A 14,338-nucleotide genomic window follows, 5' to 3' on the forward strand; every position below is an offset into this window, starting at 1 on the left:
GGGAAACGGAGGCACAGAATGGTCCAGGGCCTTGCCCAGAGACCAGTCAGTGATTGTGTTGGGACCAGAGCTCAGGACTTCTGAGTACCACACACACCCTGCTCCAAATACTAGACCATGTGTCTCCCCAGTGCTGAGTTAAAGGACAAAATCAAGCATGCAGCATGACCAGGTCAATGCTACTTACAGCTGGTAAACACAAGTATTCTGGGTTTGAGAGGCCAGATTTTCTAGCACTCAGCATCTGTTGAGAGCCATGGGAGCTGCTGCAGGTGAGCATGCCTGACTATCTGGCCCCGGGGGTTCTGGGAATGAATTCTCTGTATCCATGTTTGGATCTTAAATTCGCCTCTCCATTGCCTCGAGTTTTTTTTTTTTTAAAGCTTTTTTTCTGGGAATCGTGAAGACAATGTGTTGTACTTTCTTTTCAGCAGCACTTAATTAACACCACCACTTCCTGAGCTGTGCTAGCCTCCCAGTACGGCGGGTGCCCAAATCAAGATCTCTTGGCTTGATCAAATGCTTTAGGAGTCACAGTAGCTAAACAAAAGTGGCCTTGTTAATTTCAGCTGCATTTAAAACACAGCGGGAGGAAAATCCTGATGTCTGCCAAATGGCAAAGGCAGAGCTGGCAGGGAGAAATGCTCCTTTTGAAGCTTCCAGGAGGGTATTGCAGACAATGGGGGAGTTTCAGGAAAGGGCTGGCTGGTAGACCGAGGATTATGATGGTACAGAACTATGAAGAGAAAGATCTGCTGCATGTGGCCGGTAGCTAACACCATCTCAGGCTGTGACTTTGAGATCTGACCACTAAGCAGGGGCGGGTTTGGTCAGCAATTGAGTGGGAAACTGAGGAAGAGCCCAGCCTCTGCAGGGAGGAGTTAATGATTCCATGGAGGCACCCTTCTCCGAGTCAGAAAGAAACCAGTGCCAGAGAGCAGCGTCCTGCTGGTGTGGAAGCGTCACCTTCAAAATGAGGCGTAAAGCCAGTGCCTGCCCGCTTCATGGCCCTGTCCCAGTCAGCGAATTACACTCTGCTCCCCTAAACCTGCCCTGCAGTTTCAGGTGAATGAGCTCTTCAGTTCCTCAGATCCATGGTGTAGTGTTGCTGTGTGCTGTTAAACAGCTGTTGCGCTCCTCCCTGGAGTTAGCTGCTTTTCAATAATGAGGGAATGATCCCTGTATACGCAGTCTGCGAAATTTGTTGGGACCCTTTGGGGTGAAAGGGGCTCTCAGAACATAAGAGCGTGTTACTAACACACAGGTGTCAGGAGGGCAGTTACTTCCCAGAGGCCGAGTGACCCGTTTCATTGTTCCTTTCTCTTTCCCAGGAGAAGTGGTGAACACTCATGGGCCAGTGGAACCAGACAAGGACAATATCCGTCAGGAGCCCTACACCTTGCCCCCAAGCTTCACCTGGGATGCCCTGGACCTGGGGGACCGAGGCGTGGTAAGCAGGGCCAAGGCAGGACAAGCCCGTTTGGAAGGGTCTCTGATGCTGAGCCCCGAGCACTGAGCTGCTGGAGTTTTTCCTGGAGCTGTGGAGTCTCTGCTCTGCCCCAGTTCCCCAGCTCTCCGGCTCAGGCTAGCCATCGGGCTATTCTCTCCCTAAGGCAAGACGGGCTCTGCCTTTTTTAACTTAAATGTCATCGGTGCCCCAGCCTGACCCGCCCTGCTGTGTTCAGCGAGCTCCCCGGCAGGAAAGGGAACTTCCCCACGGGTCCTTGGAGCGCGGGCTCGGCTCCCCGCAGGCCTCGCTCCCTAGAAAACTCTTCGAAATCTAACCCTGCCTCCTGGAGATCAAGTGAGCCTGACACAGCGGCACATGGCAGGCGTGTCTGTCCCCCCAGCTCCAGGCCAGGCTTGCCCCCCTGCACGAGTGGGGGGCTAAGAGGTTTCTCCCGCAGTGAGGAGGGCACATGGCAGCAGACTCCACGCAAAGGCTGTTCCAGTTCCTGTTGCCGTGGGCGCTGAGCAGAGGAAAGGGAGAGTTTGAGGGACATAGGAGCCGCCTCGAGCTGAGCACGGGCATTAGCCTCGCCTTTTCAAGGTGTCCAGTGGGGTTTCTCCCCGTCGCGGCTGCTGGCCGGTCGGGGGCCCGGCTGAGGGGGGCTGTTACTGACTAGCCGGCTTTGCCTCCTCAGCCGACTGATCTCTCTCTTAGCTAAAAGAGCTGTACACGCTCCTGAACGAGAACTACGTGGAAGACGACGACAACATGTTCCGGTTCGATTACTCGCCCGAGTTCCTTCTGTGGTGAGTCGGGGGCTCTCCCGCCCCGTGAGCAGGGCCAGGCTGCGTGGGGATTTTGGAGCCTGGCAAACCTGGCTCCCTGGGTCTGGGGCTGCAGCTGCCGCTTTTGCTTAATCGGCCTCTGACCTCCTTCCCCACCAAACCTCTCTTCACCCACTGCCACGCCCATCCCACACAGACACGCCGCGTGCGGGGTCAGCGTCGCCGGTGGCGACCCCAGGCTTCCTGCCCGCGAGGTTCGGGGACACATGGCTCTCCCTGCTCTGGGTGCCTCTGAGGCTTAGGACGGCCCAGCTCGGAGCTTGTCCCCAGCTCTGTACCGTTCCCTTGGAAGGGGGCTAGAGCACCACCAGTGGCTTCCTGACTTGGCCTGACCCCGCCACCCTGGGGCTGCTGGATCCAGGCTCTGATGAGCAGATTGTGCCAACAAGATAAGCTTGCCATCACTGGCTGAGCTGGCATTTCTGTGGAGCCTCCTGTCTGGGGCTTCAGAGGCTTTTACAGTGCCAGTCCTCGGGCCTTAGCCACAGTCACAGAGGAAGGCAGGTTGTCACGTGCCAGAGGTCACTCAGGAAGTTGGTGTCCAAGCTGGGGGCTGATCCTAGATCTGCCTGGTCCCCTGCTGTACCCACAAGGCCGGGTTCCTCTTCTCAGAAGTTCCAACAAATCCCCAGACTCTGCTGCTAGGTCACATTCAGCCCCGGCAAGACACCATCAGCATCGCATGTCCTGGCCACCTGTGAGCCAGGGTCCCTCTGACCCATCTCTCCATCCCTGTGCTGCGTGGCACAGCCCGGGGAAGGAACGGCCTTGTTGGGAATTAACGAAGGGTGATCGTACAGAGCTATATTGCGCACCCTGCCCACAGCGGCTGAAATCACAGGCCCTGCTGGCTGACCTGGGGCTGGCCGTCTCTGTCACGCTTGCTGCAGTTGTGTTTGCCCTGTGATCAGCTCCTTGTTCAGCATTGCAGCCCCATCACCCATCTCCTGCAGGGCCCCCCTCCCTCACCCTCTTCCAGTCACTCATGGCCCCTGCTTCACACTGTTACTCTCCGCATGCCGATCCCGCAGACCCCTTGCACACAGCCCTACATCTCTGCTGCTGTTCCGAGAGCTCTGTATCCCTTTCCACCCTGCTGGGGGAGGCTTCCCCTTCAAAGTGCCCGTCTGCAGCTAGACCTTTCTTGGCCTCCTTCACCCCAGCCAGGGCCGGCTTTGTGCCCTTCAGGCCAGGAACCTTCTCTGCTGCAGAGTCCGTTAAAGCCCCAGGTACTGTTCCAGTGCAATATAAATAACCCGGGGGAGCCACCCAGAATTCATTGTGCTTAAGCTCTTGCTCAGTGAGGAAGCCGCTTGTTCAGTGATTCTTAGATTGCAAGGCCATAAGGGACTATCGTGACCCTTGAGTCTGAGCCCCTGCGTAGCCCAGGGCCGAGAACCTCACCCGCGAATTCCTGCATCCAGCCCATAGTCTGCGTTTCACTTTAGGCTGGTGGCGTTGTGGTGTCTCGTGGCCATGGCTTGTCTGGCTTTAACTCTGAGTCCCTGCTCATCTCTGGTCCTCTCCCTAAAATGGCAATACCAGTAATGACCTCCTCATCTGGGCTTGCAGGGTTGGCTGAATGGCTGTGAAGCACTTTGCAATCCCTGGGTAAAAGGTGCTCTGTAAGAGCAATTGATGCATTATTACTGATGAACTTTACACCGTTCCCTTGGTCGCGAAGACCCCCCCCAAGTAGCTGTGTACGGTGAAAGCTCTGCACCCCGGGCGCTGTGCCTGCATTGTCTCCCTGCTCCGGACGGGAACGCTGCTTTCCTCGGGTTCCCTTCTAGTCAGCAGCGAGAAGGCAGCTGGGTCCCTCCCTGGGTATCTGCCTCCCTCAGCCTGGTGGCTGGGGCGCTGACGTGGGGGCTCTCGGGGGCGTGTTGCACTCGGGGCAGGGCTCACCACTCGTAAAGTGTTAATTCTCTTCAGAGGTGAGCCCGTGTCCGCCCACGAGCTCCAGGCTGGGGTCCCATTGGGCCCTGGTTGCTCTCGCTGAAGGCAGCGGGGCTTTGACCAGTGGCCATGGAGCTAGGCCAGCACTGAGCACTCCTGGGAGTCTCTCAGTTCTGCAGGGACGGGCGTGGGGTGCCTGTGGCACTGAGGGAATCACACCCCACCACGCCCCACCCCCATCGGCCTCTGGGTCAAATGGAGCCCTGCCAGCCGTGCTGTTTGCTTCCCACCTCTCAGACATCTCCTTGGGGCCCAAGTGAAGCAAACCTACGGCTCACTGAGGTCCCTGGGAGAAACGTGTCCTCGGCACAGAACTGCACCTGGGGTGTGTTCCCTGGGCTGGATGATTCCGTGGAAAGTCCCAGGTGTGACTGATCTCCCTGGCCTCCTCTGGATGGATCCATCCCGGCCGTGGCTGACGTGCAGCCCTTGGGACCATGGAAAGCAGCTTATGCTGCCCCTAGCTGTCCGTGTCCCAAGGACAGGGCGGCACTCTCCAGGGCTGGCACCTGTTGCCTGCACTAGAGCCTGCTAGGACGTTGTGGGGAGGCAGGGCCTATTGAAAAGACAAACGGGCGCTTTGGGGCTTCTGGTGCAGGAATCCGCCAGGACTAACAAAGGCTTGTCCATTCTTCAGGGCTCTGCGTCCCCCCGGCTGGCTGCCCCAGTGGCACTGTGGGGTCAGAGTCATCACTAGCAAGAAGCTGGTTGGATTCATCAGTGCTATTCCAGCCACGATCCACATCTACGATACGTAAGTACCTTTCTGTCTGGCTCTGCCTCCCGTGTTCCTCACTGTGGTATCGGATGCTCCCGGGCTGGGTCCGAGGCATTTCAACTGCATTGATCCTTACGGGCGGCAGACCTGATGTGTAGCACTCTGGCTCGAGGAGTGCCTGGTGATTGCAGGGAAAGGTGGGTTTTAGTTAAGGCAGGCAATGGCATTCTCCCACGCAAGAACCTCAGCACTAGCTGGTACAGCTCTGGCTATCAGTAAGGGACAGCGCGTGGAAATCCTTCAGAACACGTTGGTTTTTGGACAGCTGTCGTGTTTCCCTGTGGTGCTCATGGTAAAATTCTCAAAAGCACCTAAGCAACTCAGGGTCCTGCGTCCCCGCCCATGGGCTGGCGCTGGGCCTTAGGATCCCAAGTCATGTAGGTGCCTGGGATAATGTGGCCATCTGCGTTTCCTAGCGCGCTGTGATGCTATTTATGCAGCATCAAGGCCGGGGCCAGCAATGATTCTTAGTGCACAGGAAGCACCGACCCCACCTGTGTGACTTGCCGAACACTGGTAGCCGAGGGCTCCCGTCCAAGAGTCCAGGTAGCTTTGCCTGTTGAATTGCTTAGTGTTGTGTAGATGGATGAATGCGGCCCAGGAGTGGGGCATGGAATGGGCTGGAGGATTAACCAGTGACAGGTGATGGCCCAGAGTGGGCAGGCTGGGAAATCTCCCACTCCCCTGGCCTGGCTTATGCTAGAGATCTCTGTCCCTTCTGCAGAGCAGGGAGGGGGCGACTCCCATTTCCCACTTCCCTCCCCAGGTGGGGCCAGGGCCGTCCCTAGGGGGGTGCAGGGCCTGGGACAAATCATCGTGGTGCACAGCCGGGAGGTGGGCTGCAGCTGCCTGCTTCCCAGCCAGTTCTGACACAAAGCACAGGGCCCCGCAAAGCGCAGGGTCCGGGGCGGTCACCCCGATTCACCATACCCTAGGGACAGCTCTGGGCGGGGCTGTGCTCTGCGACTGGGGAATTGGAGTAACCCTGCCAAGACGCCCCTGTTTGACTCTCCCTTTTGTTCTTTGTCCTCTCAAGAGAGAAGAAAATGGTGGAGATAAACTTCCTTTGCGTCCACAAGAAGCTGCGCTCTAAAAGGGTGGCTCCGGTTCTGATCCGGGAGATCACCCGGCGGGTTCACCTGGAGGGGATTTTTCAAGCTGTTTACACTGCAGGGGTAGTGCTGCCAAAACCTGTCGGGACTTGTAGGTAAGTGACACTCCTGACCTCCCCCACGGCTTAAAAAGCCACCACCGAGAAGTACAGACTTTGCCCTGAACAGAACTCTCTTCCCACGGCTCGTTACCAGAGCACTTTGATTTACCCATGATCCCGCTGGGCAGAGCGGATCAGGTACATTCTGGGGCTCCCTCCTAGCACTGTCCTTCAGGGAGGAGGCCAGGCAGCTCCGTGTGTCATCTGGGTGAGCTGCTGACTCTTTGAAGGCCGTGAAGCAATACCATAGAGAGGATTCCTGCAGCGCATGCACTCTGAGCTGCCCTTGCTTTTCTCTCTGGGAGCTGTTGGGTGTGTAGCTCCAGGCATGGACCGCGGCCCCAGGGCCTAGATGGTGCATAGACACAGAACAAAAGACAGAATCCCTGCCCCAAAGACATTATCAACTAAGTTTCGAACAAGAGACAGCAGGTGCATATACACAGACAGGAGCTGAAAGAAACAATGCGACAGGACTGGTCTGCTTGGTGGGCCGTTGTCTCAGCGCACCAGCCACCTAGCTGGTTTTGTAGGCATCACAGCAAGGGAGGATTTGAATGTGGGTGCTGAGTTAGTTTGGGGGATGTTTGCAGAGGGCGGCTCCCAAGCGGGAAGGGCAGCATGGGAGAACTCAGGAAGGGATGTGTTCGAAAATTTAGCAAGTGGGTGATGGAGATGGGCATCGTGGGCCAATGGAAGCCAAGTGTCCACAGCTTGGTATTGAATGGGGGATGATAGGTAGGGTGGGAACAGGCTGCGGAGGGCTTGAAAGTGAAGCCAGGCTGCTTGATGTGATGGAGACGTTTCTGCCTTGCTAATAATCTTGTGTTCTTGCTTGCCATCTTCTGGCACTTAAAAGACTTGCATGCTCTTTCCAGCCTCCTCGTCCATCTGTCCGGTGGCGAGTGTCCCGCTGGTGTGATCTAGACTTGTCTTTCTGCAGATACTGGCATCGGTCCCTGAATCCTCGGAAACTGATTGAAGTCAAGTTTTCCCACCTGAGCAGGAACATGACTATGCAGCGCACCATGAAGCTCTACCGGCTGCCAGAGGTGCGTGGTTGGCAGGGCTGCCGTGTAGTGGAGTAGGTGCTGCCTCTCTAGACACGCAGGCTGCTGCTCCCGAACTGGGCGTGGGCGGTTTGCCGGGGATCAAACGTCCCAGCTGCTCTGAGTTCCTCACTTAAAGAAGGACATTTTTGTGGCCAGTGTAACCAAGGGGTGCTGGGGAGCCATCGTTAGCTACCTAGCACTTAGTTCACGCTGCCGGCGTGTCTGTGCTTTTCTTAAGAAAAACGCGTGTAGCCAAGTGTCATGAATTCTAGTGAACTGCCGCCTTCTGGTGAGTCAGCCCCTTGCCCGCAGGCTTCGGAGCGATTGCAGATCGGCTTTGTCTCTTACTTTAAACCCACCCAATCTGTGTTGTAATCCAGGACACCAGCAGCACCTGCCTCATGTGCGTCTCAGCCGCTGCTTGTTCTCAGGAAAGCCAGGTTTTCACTCCAGCATCAGCACAGCGCGAGGGAGAGCTGGCATCGGTGGCAGCCTCGCTCCTCGGCAGCTGCTGCCTAAAGAAAGTTCATCCTCCTTTAAAGATGATTTAGGATGCCTGTCGCCGTAGCAACCAATCACTTATTTGCAACAGAAACTGAAAACCAGTTCTGGGTCCGGCTAGACGCTGCCGTCCCCTGGGGCAGGAATCAGATCAAACCGGAAATAAACACCCAGACAAACCAGCCCTCCTGCTCTGGGCTCACCAGACCCTGGCCAGGAGCAGCGCATTTCCTCGCACGTTGGAGGGGCAGGGAGGCACAAGGGCTGCAGCTTGGTTTGCCAGCTCCCAGGCTGCGCGTGTGGCCCCCGCAGGGCAGAGCCACCCACCTTCTGATGTCCACACTGAGCGCATCGCTCTGCAAGTCGCTTAGACCAAAGCGACAAGCTGCTTCTTCCTTGTAGCACCTTCCGTCTGGGGGGGTCCCAAAGCACTTGGCAATGAGCTGTACCCTGGCATCTTCCCCCCCGCTCCCCCTTGAACCTTGGGACAAATTGTGCCAATGTGACCACAGGGCAGGTAGGGCCTTGATTTTGCCACCTCCAGTTTGCTCTGGCACCATGGTAAGGTGTGGACTCGGTGCCAAGCCAGGGAAGGTGCCACCTTCTGGATCACCAACCCCATTTCCAGTAGCACCTTGGCGATCTCTTGTCCAGCCTGGGCCGCTTAACGTGTGTGCTGGCACGGGAACAGGGTGCTGTGATGGGAACGCTGACTTAGCCACACGTTATTGTAGGGCCTGGGTGGTTGGAAGCTTCTTCTCACGTGACAAAGCCCGGGGTTCTGGGACCCCTCTGGCAGGAAACTAGGAGGGCAGGGATTTGAGGCTGGTCTGAGCAGCTCAGGGATGGCCTGTAGGCAGCTGCTTGGGGAGGAGCCCTCTTTGTTAATGCATCATTGGCAGTCATGGTAATGGCCGTAGCAACCATGGTGACCAAATCTACTAGAGTCAAGACGGTTTGCAGCCAGCGCGGACAGCTTCTCCCCCTCTCTCCAGACCCCAAAGACACCCGGCCTGCGGCCGATGGAGCACAGAGACATTGCCGTCGTGCACAAGCTGCTGATCGAGTACCTGAAGCAGTTCCACCTGACCCCGGTCATGAGTCGCGAGGAGGTGGAGCACTGGTTCTTCCCTCAGGAGAACATCATCGACACCTTCGTGGTGGAGGTGAGCTGGCAAGGCCGAGAGATTAATCACCGACGGTGAGGGCTGGAAGGGACCTCAGGAGGTATCTAGTCCCACCCCCTGCTCAAAGCAGGACCAACCCCAACTAAACCAGCCCAGCCAGGGCTTTGTTCTGCCCCGTGCTCCAGGCTTAGCTGGTTCTCTCTAGCCCCCTCCCAGGGCTCAGAAAGGAGTCTCCAGGCGTGGAACGGGATGGCTCTTGCATGCTCTGAAAGAGGTGCCCGTGGATCTGGAGGGGTAGGAAGGCAGTGCCTGGGTGGGCTCCACAGGACAGCCCTCAGGGTGCAGCCGAGGCGGGGCGATGGCCAGTGGCGCTGTTCTGCCGTGGCGCTGGGCCTCAGCGGGGGCCTGCGGGACTGGCCTGGCCTTGTGCCGGGCCTGCAGGCAAGGGAGCCAACTTGCCATGTGGACCCAGAGAGCTCGGGCGGTTCCGGCTCCATCCTGCCTTGGCCTCGCTCCAGCTGCAGCTCAGCTGTCGCTCTTCGCTTTCAGAGCCCCACTGGCGAGGTGACGGACTTCCTGAGCTTTTACACTCTGCCCTCCACCATCATGAACCACCCCACTCACAAGAGCCTGAAAGCAGCGTACTCCTTCTACAACGTTCACACCAAGACCCCGCTCCTCGACCTCATGAGCGACGCCCTCATACTGGCAAAGTCGGTAAGCTGGCGTTGAGCCCTTCGCCCCCAGCGCTCCACGGCGGGGCCGGCACACTGGCAGGTCTGACTGTCTTGGGGGGGGTCCTGAGAGGTGCGACCCCAGGCACTGGGGTGGCTGATTGTAGCCAACGCCTCACCAGCTGCATTGGTGCAGGTTGTTCCGCAGGATTGGTGGGGAGCCCCGGACGTGAGCCCCGCCCGCACTGAAAATAAAGTGTGAATGAGGAGCTTTGTTTTATGGCTGTGACGAGTGTGTGCTCTGCCCATCCTAATGGTCTCCCTAGGCCTCCCACATGGGTTCTGATTTACCGAATGCCCTAGGCACTTACCAGGCTCAAGAAATGTCTCTGTGCTGGATGCATGGGGCTGTACAAACCCTGCCCTAAGGGGGGATCACTAAAAATGTGCTGGGTGCATGGGGCTGTACAAATCCTGCCCTAAGGGGGGATCACTAAAAAGCACATCTGCCCACAATGGGGCGCAGTAGTAGTGCGGGACCGTTCTGCAGCCCGCCTGCTGGGGAGGGGCACTGGCCTGACAGCCATGGAGCCAGAAACCCTGTATTTATCCAGACGACAGCTACAGCAGTGTTCTCCCAATGGCCCTCATTGCCTAGAGAAGGGGAGTCAATCCATGGCCGCCCCGCCGGGACGACCAGTCGCTGGGCAGCAGTGCGTGGGGGTGGAGGAGGACAGCACAACGCGAGCGGCTGGCCCTGGGGAAGTCTTGCTCCTGACCTCGTTCTGTCCTGTCGTCCCTGTGCAGAAAGGGTTCGACGTGTTCAATGCTCTGGATCTGATGGAAAACAAGCCCTTCCTGGAGAAGCTGAAGTTTGGAATTGGGGATGGCAATCTGCAGTATTACCTTTACAATTGGAAATGTCCCAGCATGGGGGCAGAAAAGGTAAGCGCCTCGCGTCAGCCCAGAGCGCTGGATTGCCCTGCTGGGGGCTGGCTGGGGCAGCTGGGCAGGCAGGTGACTGTGTGCGCTCGCTGGAATGGTTTCTTCAAAGATCTCTCCAGGGACACTGGCCGGTGCGGTACTGCACCAGCCACTGAGGTCATGGCAACAGCCAGTGTGCCAAGCTTCAGCAGAAGGCAGAACAGCTCGTAATGCGTGCGTCTTGTAAGGGCGAAGGAGAATGAAAGGGACTTCTTCTAGACCCAGCACAGTCGGCTCCCGCCTGGGCTGGGCTGAGCAACACCTCTATAACCCTGGGAATTAGCGCCTAGAAATACCACAGGCTTTGCTGAGCCTTCCTACGCTGTTTGTCAGTGGGGGGAGGATTTCCCTGGACTGAGTTGCCGCCCTGCAACCATGGGCCAGGCCACTAGAAGCACTAGCCCACAGGCTCTTTAAAAGCAATCCATCTGGAAGCCTCCACCAGCCTGTCACTCAGAGCCCTGACGGGCTGACTAAAACACCCGAGACTGTTGCTGTGTCTTAGCAGAGCCACCTTTCTATCCCCTTGGAGCAGAGGACTAAAGTAGGAGCCCCTGAGTTTGGGTTCTGACTCCTCCGTCACTGTAGGGTAACTGAGGCAGAGCAGTGGTGACCTGTACGTCTGTAAAATGGAGCGAGAACACAAGGCTGGGGGTGAGTCAGTGTTGTATGGAGGCAGAGTGCTCAAGGAGTGCCGACTGTTAGCGCGCTGGCGAAGCCCCATGCCTAGCCCTTAGGAGCCTTCCTTCGGGGGTGTTTTAGGAATGAGACAGCTTCTGGCAGAAGGGTTTGTTGTGTACAGGAATGGGCAGGACACACAGACACCCGGTGCCCCTGAGTGATGCACTTCGGTCTTTCCCCAGTTCTTTAAAACATCTCCAGAAGCAAAACAGGCGAATTAATGGTGGCAGCTGGACCAAGTGCCCATTGTTTGAGAGAATCCAGTGTTTGTCCTGTCAGGGTCTCAGTCCCATAGGACTTGGCTCCCAGAGGTCAACTGCTCATTACGAATGTTGCTGGTGGGTGGCTTCACACCTACCCAGCAGGTTAATACCTGGACTGGTTGGGATTCCCATTTCCCTGGGTGGGTTTCCCTCCTCCCAAGTCGGTGTGTTCGAGCATCCTGCATCTTGGGGAAATGGGGCCATGGGGTCTTTGCCACTGTACAAGCAGATGTTTGTCCTGGAGGTCCTGACCACAGCTTCCCTTCCTGCTGGCTTGTCCATTTGTCTGCCACTTCTGCACCCCAGAGGTGGCTGCATTTCAGTGCATACACCTAGTTTGTAAATTGCCTTGGGATGGAAGTGCACTAAAATTATAAAATATTCCTGTTACCTAGCGCCGCACATGTGTTCTAGGCTATGCAATAGGTACGTTCTCCAGGCTGGCTGGAGTAACAGGACCTGCCATGCTGGTCCAAAGCACTGGAGTGTCTCCTGCAGTCTTTGGCAGAGGATAGTCTCTGTTGCTTCAGAGGACGGTAACCCCCCTCCCTCACATAACGCACCTGGCCAGGTTTGCGTTGCTATTCGCAACAGTGGGAGAAAATCCCTTCTGGCCTCTGCGGGCAACTGGCTCATGCCCTGAGACATGAGGTGTGGGATTATGACCTACTCCAGCCAGGATACGTGGCTTGAAGCCCCTCGCAGCCGTGAATTCCACAGCAGCGACCCGGCTGCAGCGCCCCAAGCTCACAATTAGACCTGCTCAGCCTCTCCTGTCTTGCTGATAATTGGCCCTTTACAAAGCAACCAGTGGGCTTGCTCCGCTCACCACCCCCCGAGCGCCCCAGCAGGGCTTGGAAAAGGTGGCGCTGGGGGAGCAGGGCGCTGCACGGGCTTCCAGGGACCACGAACGGCAAAGGGCCTGAGCCCAGCTTGGTGACAGATCTGTAGGTCACATGTGGGCAGCGCTTGCCCTTCCCCCAACCTCCCTTCAGTGAAACAGAGCACTTTGCAAACCAGGAATGTCCCATCACACAGCAGCTGACACCGAGGAAACCCCCAAAGAGTGGCCTGGCTCCATGTGCAGAACACTGGCCAGGGAAAAACCTGAAGAGATACACAAATCATTTCCAAATGCCTGGATCCTGCCCTGGCAGGGACCTCTCCAGCACGCGCTGGGTCAGTCCGTATCATCCCTCTCTTACAGATGAGTCTCCCAAGCCCCGGGGTAAATATCTGCCCCGGGTCACACAGGAGTGAGTTGCAGAGTGGGGGCTAGGACCCATGGCTCTTGACTCATAGCCGTACGCTCTTACGCTGCTGTGAGCAGGGGGTGTTCTTCCACCAACACACTGTTCCTCTGGCCTCTGCCACGGTTTCTTGGGGCTGTGACGGATTGTTGGTTGAACTGCCTATTTCTGTTCGAGGCCCCGGGCTGGACTCCCACGCCCGGATCAGACTGCTGCTGCATTCCCGCAGCCCTGGGGAGTGCTGGAGAATGGGTGCCAGGGGTCCAGAGGTGGGGCTGAAACAGAAGATCTGTCACGGTAACACTTCCTAACCCCTCTCCCATTGGCTCTCGCAGGTTGGACTGGTGTTGCAGTAACCAATCCCTGGAGAGGAGCAGCGCCACCGCTGAGGAGCTGGGCCAGGAAGCGAACGTTGCTATTGGCTGTTGGGGTTTCCAAGGAAGCGAGACCCTCCGTCAGAGGAGCTGGGACTGAACCGCCACTGATTGTAACGATTGTGTGACGCGACGCCAGCCGTCGCACCCTGGGCAGCGGCATGGGTCTCCTGTGTTTTCAGTTTAATTGCATCTTCGTACAGACGTGATCAAGGGAATGTAACTGCTGCAAACTAGCTCGTGATTGGCATATACTGGAGTTAACGGGTGAATAATAAAAGTATATATTATATATATTCAAACATCTTTCCTCTCGCACACTGGCCCCGATGCACTCACCCTTGCCACGGGGCCGCCTCCCCGGCTCTGCACCTTGATTGGTCTCAACCAGAAACTGGGACAGATGCTTCCCGCACTGGCCTCTGCAGGTCTGGGTTCAAATCCCGCCGCAGCTCGTAAGTGTGAATAGGTTTGGTGGTGACGAAACCTGTTTAAGTGGCCTGGACCGGCAGGGGCAGCAGGGGGGAGGGGGCTGCTCTAGGAGGATTGAAGGGCCAAGGACTGCGGCACGTTCACGGAGATGCCTGGCTGTCTCTAGGGGCTGTTCTCCCCTAGTTTTCCTGCGCTCCAGATGTGGCAGTCTGGGCACCCATCTGTGCTGGACCCCGTGGGTGGCGAGAGCCCCAAGGGGCTGGAGAAGGTCCAGCCATTGAGAGGCGCTGCCATGAGACTGCCTTGCTGGCCAGCTCCACCAGAGCTTCATTCTGCCCAGCCTAGCCCGTCCTGGTGCCTGGAGCGAAGGATGGGCAGATCTGCATGCCTGCCTGCCAGGAAGTAAATGGATATTCACAGCTAAGGGCTATTCTCATCTGAGCATGGCAGACCTGGGGCTTCTGCCTCCCCAGCACCTTTGAGACGTGGACCCTCTCTGCTGTGTGCGCCGAGCTGCACCGACCCTCCCTGTGCTCTGGAGAAGAAGCTGTTCGTGAAGCGCCCCCAGGACCCGGCTTTCAGACTCGCCTTGGTGCAAATCCATAACTGCAGCACTGAACAAACTGGGTGCAGTTGCCGGCAGCCTGTGCCGCGTAGCTGCGGTAACCGCGCAGCCCGTCCTCAGTCCAGAATCCGTTCTGCCAACCCCATCGCGCTGTGAAAGGCAGGGGTCTGTTGTACCTTGCTGGAGCTAT

General features: G+C 57.3%; 1 protein-coding gene across 2 annotated transcripts in view; it reads left to right on the forward strand.

Moving 5' to 3' along the window:
* Positions 1–13,447, forward strand: part of NMT1 (N-myristoyltransferase 1) — a 30,823-nt gene extending 17,376 nt beyond the window's left edge. For both annotated transcript variants that reach the window (XM_067556244.1, XM_067556245.1), the window contains exons 5-13: positions 1,332–1,450; positions 2,165–2,256; positions 4,892–5,008; positions 6,069–6,239; positions 7,189–7,297; positions 8,794–8,964; positions 9,475–9,642; positions 10,407–10,544; positions 13,113–13,447. In XM_067556244.1, coding sequence (XP_067412345.1) covers positions 1,332–1,450; positions 2,165–2,256; positions 4,892–5,008; positions 6,069–6,239; positions 7,189–7,297; positions 8,794–8,964; positions 9,475–9,642; positions 10,407–10,544; positions 13,113–13,133 — 1,106 coding nt within the window. In that variant the 3' untranslated portion in view covers positions 13,134–13,447. The remainder of the gene's footprint in view (positions 1–1,331; positions 1,451–2,164; positions 2,257–4,891; positions 5,009–6,068; positions 6,240–7,188; positions 7,298–8,793; positions 8,965–9,474; positions 9,643–10,406; positions 10,545–13,112) is intronic.
* Positions 13,448–14,338: the final 891 nt, after the last annotated feature.

The sequence above is a fragment of the Emydura macquarii genome, unplaced genomic scaffold, assembly GCF_026122565.2.
Source record: "Emydura macquarii macquarii isolate MOO-44397 ecotype Brisbane River unplaced genomic scaffold, CSIRO-AGI_Emac_v2 contig_1692, whole genome shotgun sequence".
NCBI classification, from domain to species: domain Eukaryota; kingdom Metazoa; phylum Chordata; order Testudines; family Chelidae; genus Emydura; species Emydura macquarii.